The sequence below is a fragment of the Bos mutus genome, chromosome 28 (assembly GCF_027580195.1).
Source record: "Bos mutus isolate GX-2022 chromosome 28, NWIPB_WYAK_1.1, whole genome shotgun sequence".
NCBI classification, from domain to species: Eukaryota; Metazoa; Chordata; class Mammalia; order Artiodactyla; family Bovidae; genus Bos; species Bos mutus.
In genome coordinates, this window is record NC_091644.1 from 11,825,765 (window position 1) to 11,838,898 (window position 13,134).

At 45.3% G+C, this 13,134-nt stretch overlaps 1 protein-coding gene across 3 annotated transcripts in view; it reads right to left on the reverse strand.

The window, feature by feature from the left end:
• RPS24 (ribosomal protein S24) overlaps positions 1 to 13,134 on the reverse strand; it is a 263,112-nt gene that overhangs the window by 165,932 nt on the left and 84,046 nt on the right. Inside the window, exon 5 of one of the 3 annotated variants that reach the window (XM_070364544.1) lies at positions 9,792 to 9,801. The exons of the other annotated variants lie outside the window; for them this stretch is intronic. Coding sequence (XP_070220645.1) covers positions 9,799 to 9,801 — 3 coding nt within the window. The 3' untranslated portion in view covers positions 9,792 to 9,798. Of the gene's footprint in view, positions 1 to 9,791; positions 9,802 to 13,134 lie in introns of those variants that run through there. 3 annotated transcript variants of the gene reach the window in all.

The following is a 13,134-nucleotide window of genomic DNA, read 5'->3' on the forward strand; positions in this document are numbered from 1 at the left end:
AGAGGTTGGCAGAGAGGGTGGAGATGAGGTGGTGGACCGTAGGCGGACTTTGAGGTTCCTAGGACCCTCCTAGGAACACTGCAACGCTTGTGGTCCTGTCTAAGGAGCTCAATGAGTGAGTGAATCAATGTCACTGACTTTAGTAAGTTCACTAAGCAGTTGGATTTGTTATTCCCACTTTACAGATGAAGAAACTGAGGCTTCTCATAGAGAAGACATGACTTGGCCAAGGTCACACTAAGAGTAAACAGGAGTCAGGACATCACTGCAACTTCTTCAACCAGATCCACCGATTTTTACAGCTCACGGCCTGTCTTCACCCTCTGCCCCTTCTCTCTTCAGCTCCTCCATCAATTGCACCGGCCCCTGCCTTCACTTTCTCATCCCATCCCCACTAGAGCCCCACACCACCCCAGGCTTCCTCAAATGGGCAGAGAAGAGATACAGACTGTAAGTTCCATGAGGAAAGAGATAACATCTATTTTATTCTCCACTATTCCCTCAGCCTCTAGAGTAATGCCTGAAGAGAGAAGGCACTCAATATTTCTTGAAAAATAACTCCATTTCCTCTTCTCATATCAGATCCAATCCATTAAAATCCCCACAGGCTCTGAGTCCAAAACACATCCAGGGGACATCCCTGGCAGTCCAGTGGTCAGGACTCTGGGCTTCCATTTCAGGGGGCAAGGGGTCGATCCCTGGTCAGGGAACTAATATCCTGCATGTTGCATGATGTGGTCAAAAAGAATAAAAGAGAAAACATCTTTTTAAATGTGTTTTAGAAACACATAAACAATTTTTAAATTTTTTTTAAAGAAACACTTTTTAAATGTTCAGAACATTTATTACAATGGCTGAATTAAAAAGGCTGACCACACCAAGTGTTGGTAGGGATACGGGGAATTGAATACACTGCTAGTGGAAGGTAAAATGGCTTGATCACTTTGGAAAACAGTCTGGCAGTTTCTTACAAAGTTAAACATATACTTACCATATAATGCAATCATTTCACAACTATTTAACCAAGAGAAAGGAAAGCATATGTCCACACAAAGACTTGTACACAAATGTTCACAGCAACTTTATCTGTGATAGCCACAAACTGAAAATCACTCGAATGTTTGTCAGCAGGAGAATGGGTCAACAAAATGCGGTGTATCCATACAGTGCAATATTACTCAGCAATAAAAAGGAATGAGCATGCAACAGCAAAAGGAATGATGTGTGCAACGACATGGCTGCAACTCAAAATAGTAAAGCTGAGAGCATTGTTAATTATCAGAGAAACACACATCAAATGGATAAAGAAGACATGGTCATATAAATACAACGGACTATTGCTCAGCCATAAAAACAAATGAAATATCGCCATTTGCAGCAACATGGATAGATCTAGAGATTATCATAGTAAGTGAAGTAACTCAGACAAAGATCAGATGATATCACTTATATGTGGAATCTAAAAGAATTAATACAAATGAATTTATTTATAAAACAGAAACAGATTTACAGACATAGAAAACAAACTTGTGGCTATCAAAGGAGAAAGAGTGAGGGAGAGATCAATTAGGAGCATGGGGTTAACAGATTGCGGTTTAGTCACTAAGTGGTGTCTGACTCTTTGCAACCTCATGGACTGTAGCCCACCAGACTCCTCTGTCCATGGGATTTCCCCAGCAAGAACACCGCAGTGAATTGCTATTTCCTTTTCCAGGGGATCTTCCCGACCCAGGCATTGAACCTGTGTCTCCTGCATTGCAGGTGGATTCTTTACCACTGAGTCACCTGGGAAGCCCATGAGATTAACAGATATCCACTACTACATATAAAACAGATGAACAACAAGGTCCTACTGCATAGCACGGGGAACTATATTCAATATCTTATACAACCTATAATGGAAAAGAATCTGAAAAAAAAAAAAATCTGAATGACTTGGCTGCACACCTGAAACTAACACAATGCTGTGAATCAACCATACTTCAATAAAATAATGATGATAACAATGCTCAGTGAAAGAAGCAGAACAAGAATAAATCAGTACATACTTTTTTTTATATGACTTCATTTATGCAAAATCCTAGAAAATGCAAACTAACCTATAGTGACAGAAAGCTTTGTAATTGACTAGGATTTGATGGGTGGTGGGCAAGGCATGATGAGAATGGGCAAGGAGAGATTACAAAGAACAAAATGAGAGTTTTTCAAACTATGAATTTGTTCATTATCTTGATTATTGTGATGATTTCATGAATATTTACCTACATCATGCTGCAGTCCATGGGGTCGTAAAGAGTCAGACATGGCTGAGCGACTGAACTGAACTGAAGACATGTTAAATTATATCCTGTACATGTCGTTTATTGTATGTCAATTATATCTCAATAAAGTTGTTTTATTGGGGGTTGGGGTTTTCTTTTTAATATCCAAAATTCAACCATTTTGGGTATCAACCTCCACTGCCAACCACTCTGATCTAAAGGCTACAGCTACCTGGATGCCTCGCTCTGTAGGCCCCAGCCCTGCTGAAATTCCTCCTCTTCCAGAATATCCATCCTCTCAGGAAGATGCCAAGGTTCCCGCTCAGCAGTTCCACCACCCACCCCCAGCCACTCCGTTAACTGACTGAGGACAATTCACAGCTGCCCCTCTTCCAGAGACTTGGCTGAGCCACGTCCCCTTGCCGGGGAGGTTACAGCTCCATCCCAAGGACACCAACAGCCAATGACTAATTGATACAGGGATACAGAAGTCTAGTCCCCTTGCTCAAAGATCAGATGATTCCTGCCGCAGAGCCCCACCACCATGGGTCAGGCTGAAGGTAGACTACTCACAAGCACATCCCTGCTCAGTTTCTTCTCCTTTCCTAGCCTTACTCCCCACCCCAGGCTGTACTGAAGAGCACCCGCTGAGAGAATCACAGAAGCCCGAATCCCTTTTCAGGCTCTGGGAAATCAGCTAAAGACAGGCGGTATCAGGGGTGGACCTAGGAAGCAGATCCCAGGATGGGTCTGGGGCGCATCCCTCAGGGCCAGGAGGCAGGTAAGAACTGGGAGTCTGGAGCATGAGGTGCGGGGCACTTGCTGCTTTTCACCTGTGGCGACCGGGATGGGACACAGGTAGAGGAGGAAGCACAGACTCACGCAGCATCTCTGGAGCCCGAGTGATGCGGGAGAAAGGCTGGAGAAGGAAATGGCAACCCACCCCAGTCTTCTTGCCTGGGAAATCCCATGAACAGAGGAGCCTGGCGGGCTACAGTCCAGGGGGCCGCAAGAGTCAGACATGACTTTAGTGACTGAACAACAACAAAAAGGAGAAAGGACAAATATAAGGGCCATAAAATTGGTAGCTGCTGCAGAACACTCAACGCTTTGAAGAGAAAATAGCAAGTTTGAGACAATCAATCACTAATTTAAAGCAATTACAAGAGGCAGACAACTTGTTCAATGGCATTTACAGAGTTAGAGACCCCCACCTCCTGCAGTTAGATGATAGACCTGGGGCTAGATCCAGGACACAATCGTAAGAGTAGCAGAACTTGGAGAAGGTTGTCTTCTCAGGCCCAGCAGTTCTCATACACCAAGTCAGAGCCCTGAAAGGAAGAAATGGGATCCTGAAATTGGAGATGGAGACATGTAAGTAGATACACTTGAATCCCTTGACTCCCTATCTCCCCTAAACATTGAGTGTACTGAAAATGCCTACACGCTATGCATTTTTTTTAATTGAAGGATAATTGTACTACAGAATTGTGTGGTTTTCTGTCATACATCAGCAAGAATCAGCCATAGGTACACCTATTTCTCCTCCCTCCCGAATCTCCCTCCTATCTCCCTCCCCATCCTCCCTTCAGCCTGTCACAGAGCCCCTGTTTAAGCTCCCTGAGTCACACAGCAAATTCCCATTGGCTATCTACATGTGGCTATTTACATGTGGTATTGTAAATTTCCATGTTACTCTCTCCATACATTTCCCCTTTTCCCTCCTCCCATCCCCTGTGTCCATAAGTCTGTTCTCTATGTCTGTTTCTCCATTGCTGTCCTGCAAATAAATTCATCAGTACCATCTTTCTAGATTCCACATATATGCATCAGTATATGATATTTATATTTCTCTTTCTGACTCACTTCACTCTGTATAATAGGCTCTAGGTTCGTCCACCTCATTAGAACTGACTCAAATGTGTTCCTTTTTATGGCTGAGTAGTATTCCAACATGTATATGTACCACAACTTCTTTATCCATTCATCTGTTGATGGACATCTAGGTTGCTTCCATGTTCTAGCTATTGTAGACAGTGCTGCAATGAACACTGGGGTACATGTGTCTTTTTCAGTTTTGGTTTCCTCAGGGTATATGCCTAGGAGTGGGATTGCTGGGTCATATGGTGGTTTTACTCCTAGCTTCTTAATGAATCTCCATGCCATCTTCCATAGTGGCTGCATCAATTTACATTCCCACCAACAGTGCGAGAGCACTCCCTTTTCTCCACACCCTCTCCAGCATTTACTGTTTGTAGACTTTTTGATGAGAGCTATTCTGACTGGTGTGAGATGGTACATCATTTTCATTTTGATTTGCATTTCTCTAATAATGAGTGATGTTGAGCACCTTTTCATGTGCTTGTTAGCCATCTGTACATCTTCTTTGGAGAAATATCTTCTTAGGTCTTTCTCCCACTTTTTGATTGTGCATCCCCCAGTCTCCCACTTTAAGTCTCTACAGACTCAGATAAGGTTGGTGGCTTAGAGGACAACACTAAACCTCCTCAGGATGCGCCCCCACCTCCTTTCCTGGCCACCAGAGCCACGGATAGAACCAAACTGCAGCATGGCTCACTGGGCAAGAGCTCAGCCTGCTCAGAGAAAGAGAGAGATTAAATACCAAAGCAGCTATAAGACCCAGCTAATACAAACCAGCACAAACCTGAAGAGTATATCTGGAAGTGGATGCTGAAGGAGAAAAGCAGAATATAAAGCTGGATTCAAAAGTTTATTGACATGGAGGCACTCCTAGATCACAGGATTTAACTCCCTGGCAAAGAAACCTAGAGGGCGGTTCTGACATGCTGCTGGTATGGCTCTCAGAAGCTGCTGTCACAGACTTGTAGAGACAGGGATCCAAAGGCTCAAGTGAAACTACTATTCGACCAGCAGTGGAGGACATATGACCCTTAAAGCGTAAACCGTGTGCTCTCCGGCCTTTATGGAAAAATGTGCTGGTTTCTGTTGCATTGAGATGGTTAATAATAACATAAGGTTCCCAATAGCTAAGGGTATTAATATAGAAAGGAATGAGATGAACGGATGAGTCCAATGCCAAGATTAGATACTCCAGTGGAGATTTATAGTTCTTTGCCCAGTTTCTAGACTTGAGCCAGTTCTTTGACCCAGAACCCATTAACCAGTCCCCATAAGACAGATCTTGCAACTTTATAGTAAGTAACACATGGAAGCCATTCACCACTGGAACTATTATCATTTATTCAAGGGTAAGGAGAATTACAATGGGGAGATGGAATCTCTAGACTCTTTAAGGGATGTTAGATACAGGATCTAAGCTACCATGGGTACCTTGAGACCCAAAGACCTACCATGATTCCTTCATTATAGTAGAAGCATATGGCGGTCAAATAAAATATTGAATAGCCCAGGATCAGTGGTCATTTCTCAGTTCCCAAGTATATAATTGGAGTATATCTACTTAGCAAAGGTTCCTTGACAAGTAGAGTAAAATCCCTTTTAGTACAAAGGACCAAGTGGAAGTTTCTAAAGCTGTCCCCATTCCTGGACCAAAGTGGTAAATCAAAAACATTACCACTTCCCGCAGGAATGGCAGAGATTAGTACCATCCACAAAGACTTTAAAAGTGCAGAGGAGATGGTCCCTGTCATATTTCACATTTAACACACTAGTCTGGCCTCTGCCATGGCAGATTCCAGTGAACTACTCCAAACTTAACCAAACAGCAGCCCCATGTGCAGCTTTTCAGCTTGATGTGTTATCTTAACTAGAGTGAATTAGTATAGTTGCGGTATATCCCATACCCAGCAGAAAGGAGTACCCAGGACAGTTCATATTCACAAGGGATGAACAGCAGTATTCATCCACAATTCTCCTTTCATACTCTCACAGGACTGTGTTCATTCTCCTTCATTCTGTCATCATATATCCAAGGGGGCCTGAAACGTCTAGATATTCCACAGAACATCACTGGTTCACTATACTTATGATATCATGTCATCAATGTCATCAAACCTTTATGAGTAAGTAAGCAGTAACAAGAGTATGTGGTCATGGGACACCAAGTAACCATGAGACCAAAACAACCCACTGTGATCTGGGAATGTCAGCAATCCATCAGAAATTGGACATGGTACATCCGGGATCATGTTCCAACAGGTCCAAGGATAGACGTAACTGAACAAACAGGGGTCCCATACTCCACGGCACCAAACACGTTTGCACCAGTGTCTCTCTCTCAACTCACACCTATAGTCCTGTGAGAGGTTCCCCACAACCAGGAGGCAGAGGAAGAAGGAGCCCGAGTTTGGTTCACAGATGTTGGTACACATAGAAAATAGACACTGTTGCACCACAGCCCCACTCAGGGGACCCTAACAGACAGTAGTGAGAAGAGGTCCTTCTAGTGCAAAAGCTTCAGGCAAGGCATCTGATCATCCACTTCGTGTGAAGAAAGAAGTGGCCTAAAGTTAGGACATATGTAGATTGATGGGCAATAGTCAACAACAGGGCTTGTTAGCCAGGAGCCTGGAAGGAACGAGATTGAAGTCCAGGGACGAAGTCTGGTGTAGAGGCACGGGAATGGGCTCATGGGAGTGAACACAAGTGTGCAGATCCCTGTGTCATATGTTAACGTACACCAGGGATCACCTTCTGTGAAAGACTAAACAGGAAGACTTAGCCAGACAATGTTAGCCAGTCTCAGTTCTTGATCACCGGTAGTGTGCGCAGTGAGCTCATAAACAAAGTACCCACGGTGGCAGGGACTGAGCTAGGCACAAACCCAACAGCAGGGGCTTCTTGTTAGCCAGGTTGATCAAGGTTCTATCATTGCTTCCCGGGTTACTAGATCAGCAGGCACAGAAAGAGTTTCTACAGTGTCAGGGATCACTGGCCCTGGTCAGCATAAAGAAGTGTGGTTTGTGTCCATATAATGGGAACGTAGAGAAATGTGTTTGGAACTCGTGTGATTCACTGGAGTGTGTCTGGTACTCCCGTACCTAGTATTGTGTATAAGTAGCAGGTGCCACAGCCACAGCCTGAGGATGGCATAGTAACCAGGTGCTCAGACTCCTTTAGAGATGAGTGCCTGGGCCACCCCACCTGGCAAGCCACCCAGACCAGCAAAAGTGCTAGCCAAGGATAAGAGGAATCAAAAGCAAATAGAAGAGGAGGAAGATAATGATGACCAACTGTGGTCTTGAGATTGTGGAAATAGGAACTGTAGCATGTCCCACTAATCCTCCTCTTTAAAGTTTCCCCAGGAGTTACAACCACGGATTTCTAGAGAAGCTGGCACCAGGTGGAATGAACTGAATGTGAGAGTCAAGAGGATCTCAGTGGTGCAAGTGGTGGGATGTGGTAGACAAAGTCAGTGCCTGGCACAGATGCTCTTACCTGGCCAGGATACCCATCTCCCAACTGCTGTGAATGTTGGCTGCTAACAGTCACAGCTGCCTCCCTTCTCCAGAGAACTGTCCTTGGCTGGCAGAAGCTGCTTTGCCCAGAGATCACACAAGCCCGGCATTGGTCCATAGCCGATGCCTGATTGAATTGGGAGTATAAAATGTTGCTCCTTTTGCCTGAAGGGGGAACACTTTACAGTGTGGTTTACAATTCAGGACCCAATCACCTCCTTGTGGATCAGATGGAGGCAAGATTTGACCTCAGCCTTTTCTCTTTCTCTATTCTGCTTTACTCCCTCCATTAAAGGTATTTCCTAAGAATATTCACTAATAAACCACGTGCACTTGAACCCCTGCTTCAGGCTCTGCTTCTGGGAAACAAGACTAAGACTTTCTTTTGTCTGTCTTATGTATCACTAAAGCCTCATCATCAAGTACCACGACGCCTAGCAAAAAATAAATGCTTGCATGAATGAATGGAATGGGGCAGCTCAGAAGTCAAGTGCTTGGCCAAGGTCACCCACATCTTAAGCAGCCAAGCCTTGACCTTGATTTGAACTTGAGCTTGATCTTTAGAGACCAAACTCTGACACAGCAGTGCCTGAATGAATGAATGAATGAATGGCAGAAGGAATGCATGCCTAAACAAAGGTTGTCTCTAGAAAGAACCGTTCTAGTTTCCTATGGCTGACCCACTAATACAAATGACTCAAAGTTCTGAAAGCTTTAGGGAGACAAAAACCAATATCTTTCAACCCCTGCCATGTGCTGGGCACTTTACATGCATTACATCATTTCACCTTAATAAAAACTATTTTAGGGACTTCCCTGGCAGTCCCGTGGTTAGAACTCCATGCTTCCACTGCAGGGGGCACAGGTTGGATTTCTGGTCAAGGAGCTAAGATCCCACAAGCCAGGCAGTGCAGCTAATAATCATTATTTTCAATAGATTTTATTAACATCCCCATCTTATAAATGTTCAAGGGATTGCCAGTAAAACAGAGATCTCAAATTCAAGTGCCTACAAGGACCAGAAAGGTATGAAATAAGCAGACGGGCCCCAAAGGCCTGTCATCGCTGTAATCATCAGGACTGCACCAAGAGGTCTTCTCCTCCCCTTTCCCAGACAGGACCTCCTCCTACCCCACAATTTTTATGTCTGCAAGCCTGAAGACATCGTCAAGGCTCTGGGGAGGAGGGAAGGTTATCTCACAGCTTTCAGGATCTGGTTTGCTTTCTCCAGCAATAGGGGGCAGAGCATTACAGGCCAAGGAAGGAAACATTCCTAACCCCTGACACCCATCATCACTCCTCACGCATTTCAGACACCTGCATGCTCTGATCACTTTTACACCTCCGCTTGGAAAGGTGTTACCACCAATCTGGCAGGTGCAGAAGCCAAGGCTTAGAAAAATGCAGTGGCTTGCCCAAGGTAACCCTGCATTGTTGCTAGTGCCAGACTTAAGTTTCCTGAGATTTCATCTACTGCTCTTTTCACAAAGCCATACCATGTGTACCTGGGAGCCACAGAGGGTTCTGCAGGCCCTCCTGCCCTCGCCCGGGGTTCTCTGGGAACCTCTCTAAACACACCCCTGGATGTGCTGGCTTCCACTGTGGCCCTGCTATCTGTTCCCAATCCCCAGCCTGTACTGAGAGGTTTATTTGCTTACTGAAACCTTGGGCATTGAAATGGCCAAGGAGGACTCTGTAATCACGGGCTGCTGCTGTTGCTAAGAAACAGGTCCTTTAAATTCAATTTACAAAAGAGATAGAGTGAGCGAGCAAGTGAGTGAGAGCAAGAAAGGGATGCTTGAACATCTGGTTCTCCTCCCTGGCTGTCTCCGGTGACTGTGAAAATGAGATAAGTACATTCCAAGATGGATGCTGGCCTTCTCTAAGCCATTTTCCGACTTTCCTCTAAGCTGGTATTTCTGGTCAGCCTTGGATTTGACAGGTTGTGGAGAAGGGTAGGGGGAGTGCTCTTGCAGGAAGCCTGGTGGCTTTAAGAATTCCAGGCACCTTGTCTCCTCCAGGAATGACTCAGATGCCCCTGAGCCACTGAACTAACCTGGTTCTTATGTCTAGGGCTCTCCACCCCCACTCCCACTGTCAGAATAATCATTCCACATATTTATATAATCCTCTTCAGCTCACTCTGGATTTCACACATGTTACCTTAGCTCTTATGGAGGAAATATTATTCTCTGCATATCACAGATGAGGAGGAAATTACAACAGCTAGAAAAGGCACCTGGGCCAGGAGTGGAGGGGCCAAAAGCCCTAACCCCAGCTCTGCCAAGAGCAGGCTCAGCTACTCACTCCCTTCTTTGGGCCTCAGATAACGCAGCCTTAAGCTGTGAGCTAGGGTTAGATCGTGGTTCCCCACAGTGTGTGCTGCAGAGCATCGCTTCATGGGCGGTTACTGGGTACCAGGTTAAAACGGAATCCTCTGGTCAAACAAGTCTGGGAAAGTTAGTTTTAAGTTAGTTAGGTGGTTAAGTTAGTTAGGTCTCACTATAAGATTACTCAGAGCCTTGAATGCTTTAATATGCTGTAGAAATCTCCAAGAGCAGCTATCTTAGCTTGGGTTTCCCCAGAAGCTGGCTGTGATATAAGAATTTGAGTGCCAGCAGTTTATTTGGGAGGTGATGTCAGGGAACCCTGGTAGGGAAATAAAGAAATGAGATAGGGGGACTTCCCTGGTTGTCCAGTGGTTAAGAATCTGCCTTGCAGTGTAGGGGACCTGAGTCGACCCCTGGTGGGAGAACTAAGATCCCAACATGACTCTAAGCAACTAAACTCACACAGAAACTACTGAGCCCATGGGCTGCGGAGCATACATGCCACAACCAAGACCTGGTGCAGCCAAATAAATAAATATTATTTCTAAAAAAGAAGTGAGATAGGAAAAGGAAGGCAGCCATGAAGGAGGAGTTACCAAGCAAGTTATCACTGTGGGCAGCAGGAGCTTCATCCACTGGGGATCTCTGGGACATGGTGGGGGATACGTGCCTCAGAGTTATCCCATCAGGAGTGAGGGAGCTGGGGTATTTACACCCCAACTGTGGCCAGTCACTGAGCTGGGCTAGGGAGGGTGTCATTAATTGTCATTAAAGGTCCTGTACTTCTTGTTTCCCAGGCACAAGAAGAAAGCCTCAGAGGGGCTGCTCTTCCAGATGCTGATGGCTGGAAGTCCAGCCCAGTGCACTGGCTTGGCAACTGCGGGAGTGACTGGTGGTACCCCAATAATATCTACCATATGGAGGAAAGCTGCAGTTTTCAAGGCTGATTCAATCACAACACTGAGGAAAACAGCTCCAGGTCCTCATGTTCCATGGAAGAGTCCAAGGAAATATCAAGCTAGGCCCTCTCCAAGGGATGATGGGTGGCTCTACAAGTCTGAGGCAATAACCTTATGAGGACCAAGGAATCACATTTGCTCGTCATCAGTTCAGTCACTCATTCGTGTCTGAGTGGATTGCAGCACACCAGGCTTCCCTGTCCATCACCGACTCCTGGAGCATGCTCAAACTCATATCCATTGAGTCAGTGATGCCATCAAACCATCTCATCCTCTGTCGTCCCCTTCTCCTCCTGTTTTCAATCTTCCCCAGGATCAGGGTCTTTTCCAGTGAGTCAATTCTTCTCATTAGGTGGCCAAAGTATTGGAGCTTCAGCTTCAGCATCAGTCCTTCCAATAAATACTCAAGATTGATTTCTTTTAAGATTGATGGGTTTAATCTCCTTGCAGTCCAAGGGACTCTCAAGGGTCTTCTCCAACACCACATTTCAAAGACATCAATTTTTTGGTGATCAACGAGAATTCCCTGATAGCTCAGTTGGTAAAGAATCTGCCTGCAGTGCAGGAGACCTAAGTTCAATCCCTGGGTCAGGAAGATCCCGTGGAGAAGGAAATGGCAACCCACTCCAGTATTCTTGCTTGGAAAATCCCCTTGGACAGAGGAGCCTGATGGGCTGCAGTCCACGGGGTCACAAGAGTTGGACATGACTTAGCAACTAAATGACAGCTTTCTTTACGGTCCAACTCTCACATCCATACGTGACTACCAGAAAAACCACAGCTTTGACTAGATGGACCTTTTTCGGCAAAGCAATGTCTCTGCTTTTTAATATGTTGTCTAGGCTTGTCATAGCTTTTCTTCCAAGGAGTAAGTGTCTTAATTTCATGGCTGCAGTCACCATATGCAGTGATTTTGGAGCCAAAGAAAACAAAGTCTGCCACTTTCCATTGTTTCCTCATCTATTTGCCGTGACGTGATGGGACCAGATGCCATGATCTTTGCTTTTTAAATGTTGAGTTTTAAGCCAGCTATTTCACTCTCATCTTTCACTTTCATCAAGAGGCTCTTTAGTTCTTCTTCACTTTCTGCCATAAGGGTGGTGTCATCTGCATATCTGAGGTTATTGATATTTCTCCTGGCAATCTTGATTCCAGCTGGTGCTTCATCCAGCCCTGCATTTCACATGAGTTAAATAAACAAGGTGACAATATACAGCTTTGATGTATTCCTTTCCCAATTTCAACTACTCCATTGTTTCATGTCTAGTTCTAACTGTTGCTTCTTGACCTGCATACAGGTTTCACAGGAAGCAGGTAAGGTGGTCTGGTATTCCCCTCTCTTGAAGAATTTTCCACAGTTTGTTGTGATCCACACAGTCAAAGGCTTTAGCATAGTCAGTGAAGCAGAAGAAGATGTTTTTCTGGAATTCTGCTTTTTCTATGATCCAACGGATGTTGGCAATTTGATCACATTTGCTCACCACCTCCCCAAAACTGGACAGATGAACCCTCACAGACATGAGATAAGTTTGCCTCTGATCTGCCCCCAGTTCATCCTTCAGCACATTCAACCACATTTCTAAGATGCTGCCTTCTGACCTAGGTTATAGTCTGGACCATCCCAGTCTGACCACACACCCATACAGCAAGCTCCTGCTACTATGTATATGCAGGATTATCATTCCCTACCCCCAGGAGCCACCATCCCCTTCTCTGTTCCTTAGGTTGGCTGGAAACAAGGAAACTATTTCAGACTGCCTCCTCTGCTCACCCCCCTCCCCACACTGGTCGGCTAGATCTGCAGCCTGATTTTTGAAAGCCAAATAATAATACTAATTCCAAGAGAATTAGTAGCAGGGGGTAGCAGGGTGGTTTAGAGCATAGGTGCCTGGAATCAAATTATACCTCCACTGCGTACTACCTGTGTGGCCTTGAGCAGGTTACTTAACATCTCTGTGCCTCAGGTTTCTCTGAACGGGGTGATGACAGTGCTGCCCGTGTGGGACTGTTGTCACAATGTGCTAGTTACTATTAGAACGCAGTGCACCGTCCCTGGGGCAGGAGGTACTCAGGAATGATATCATTAAGACAGCCATACGATAGCAACTCAAATGGCAACCCACTCCAGTATTCCTGCCTGGGAAGTCCCAAGGACAGAGGAGCCTGGCACGCTACATCCATGGGG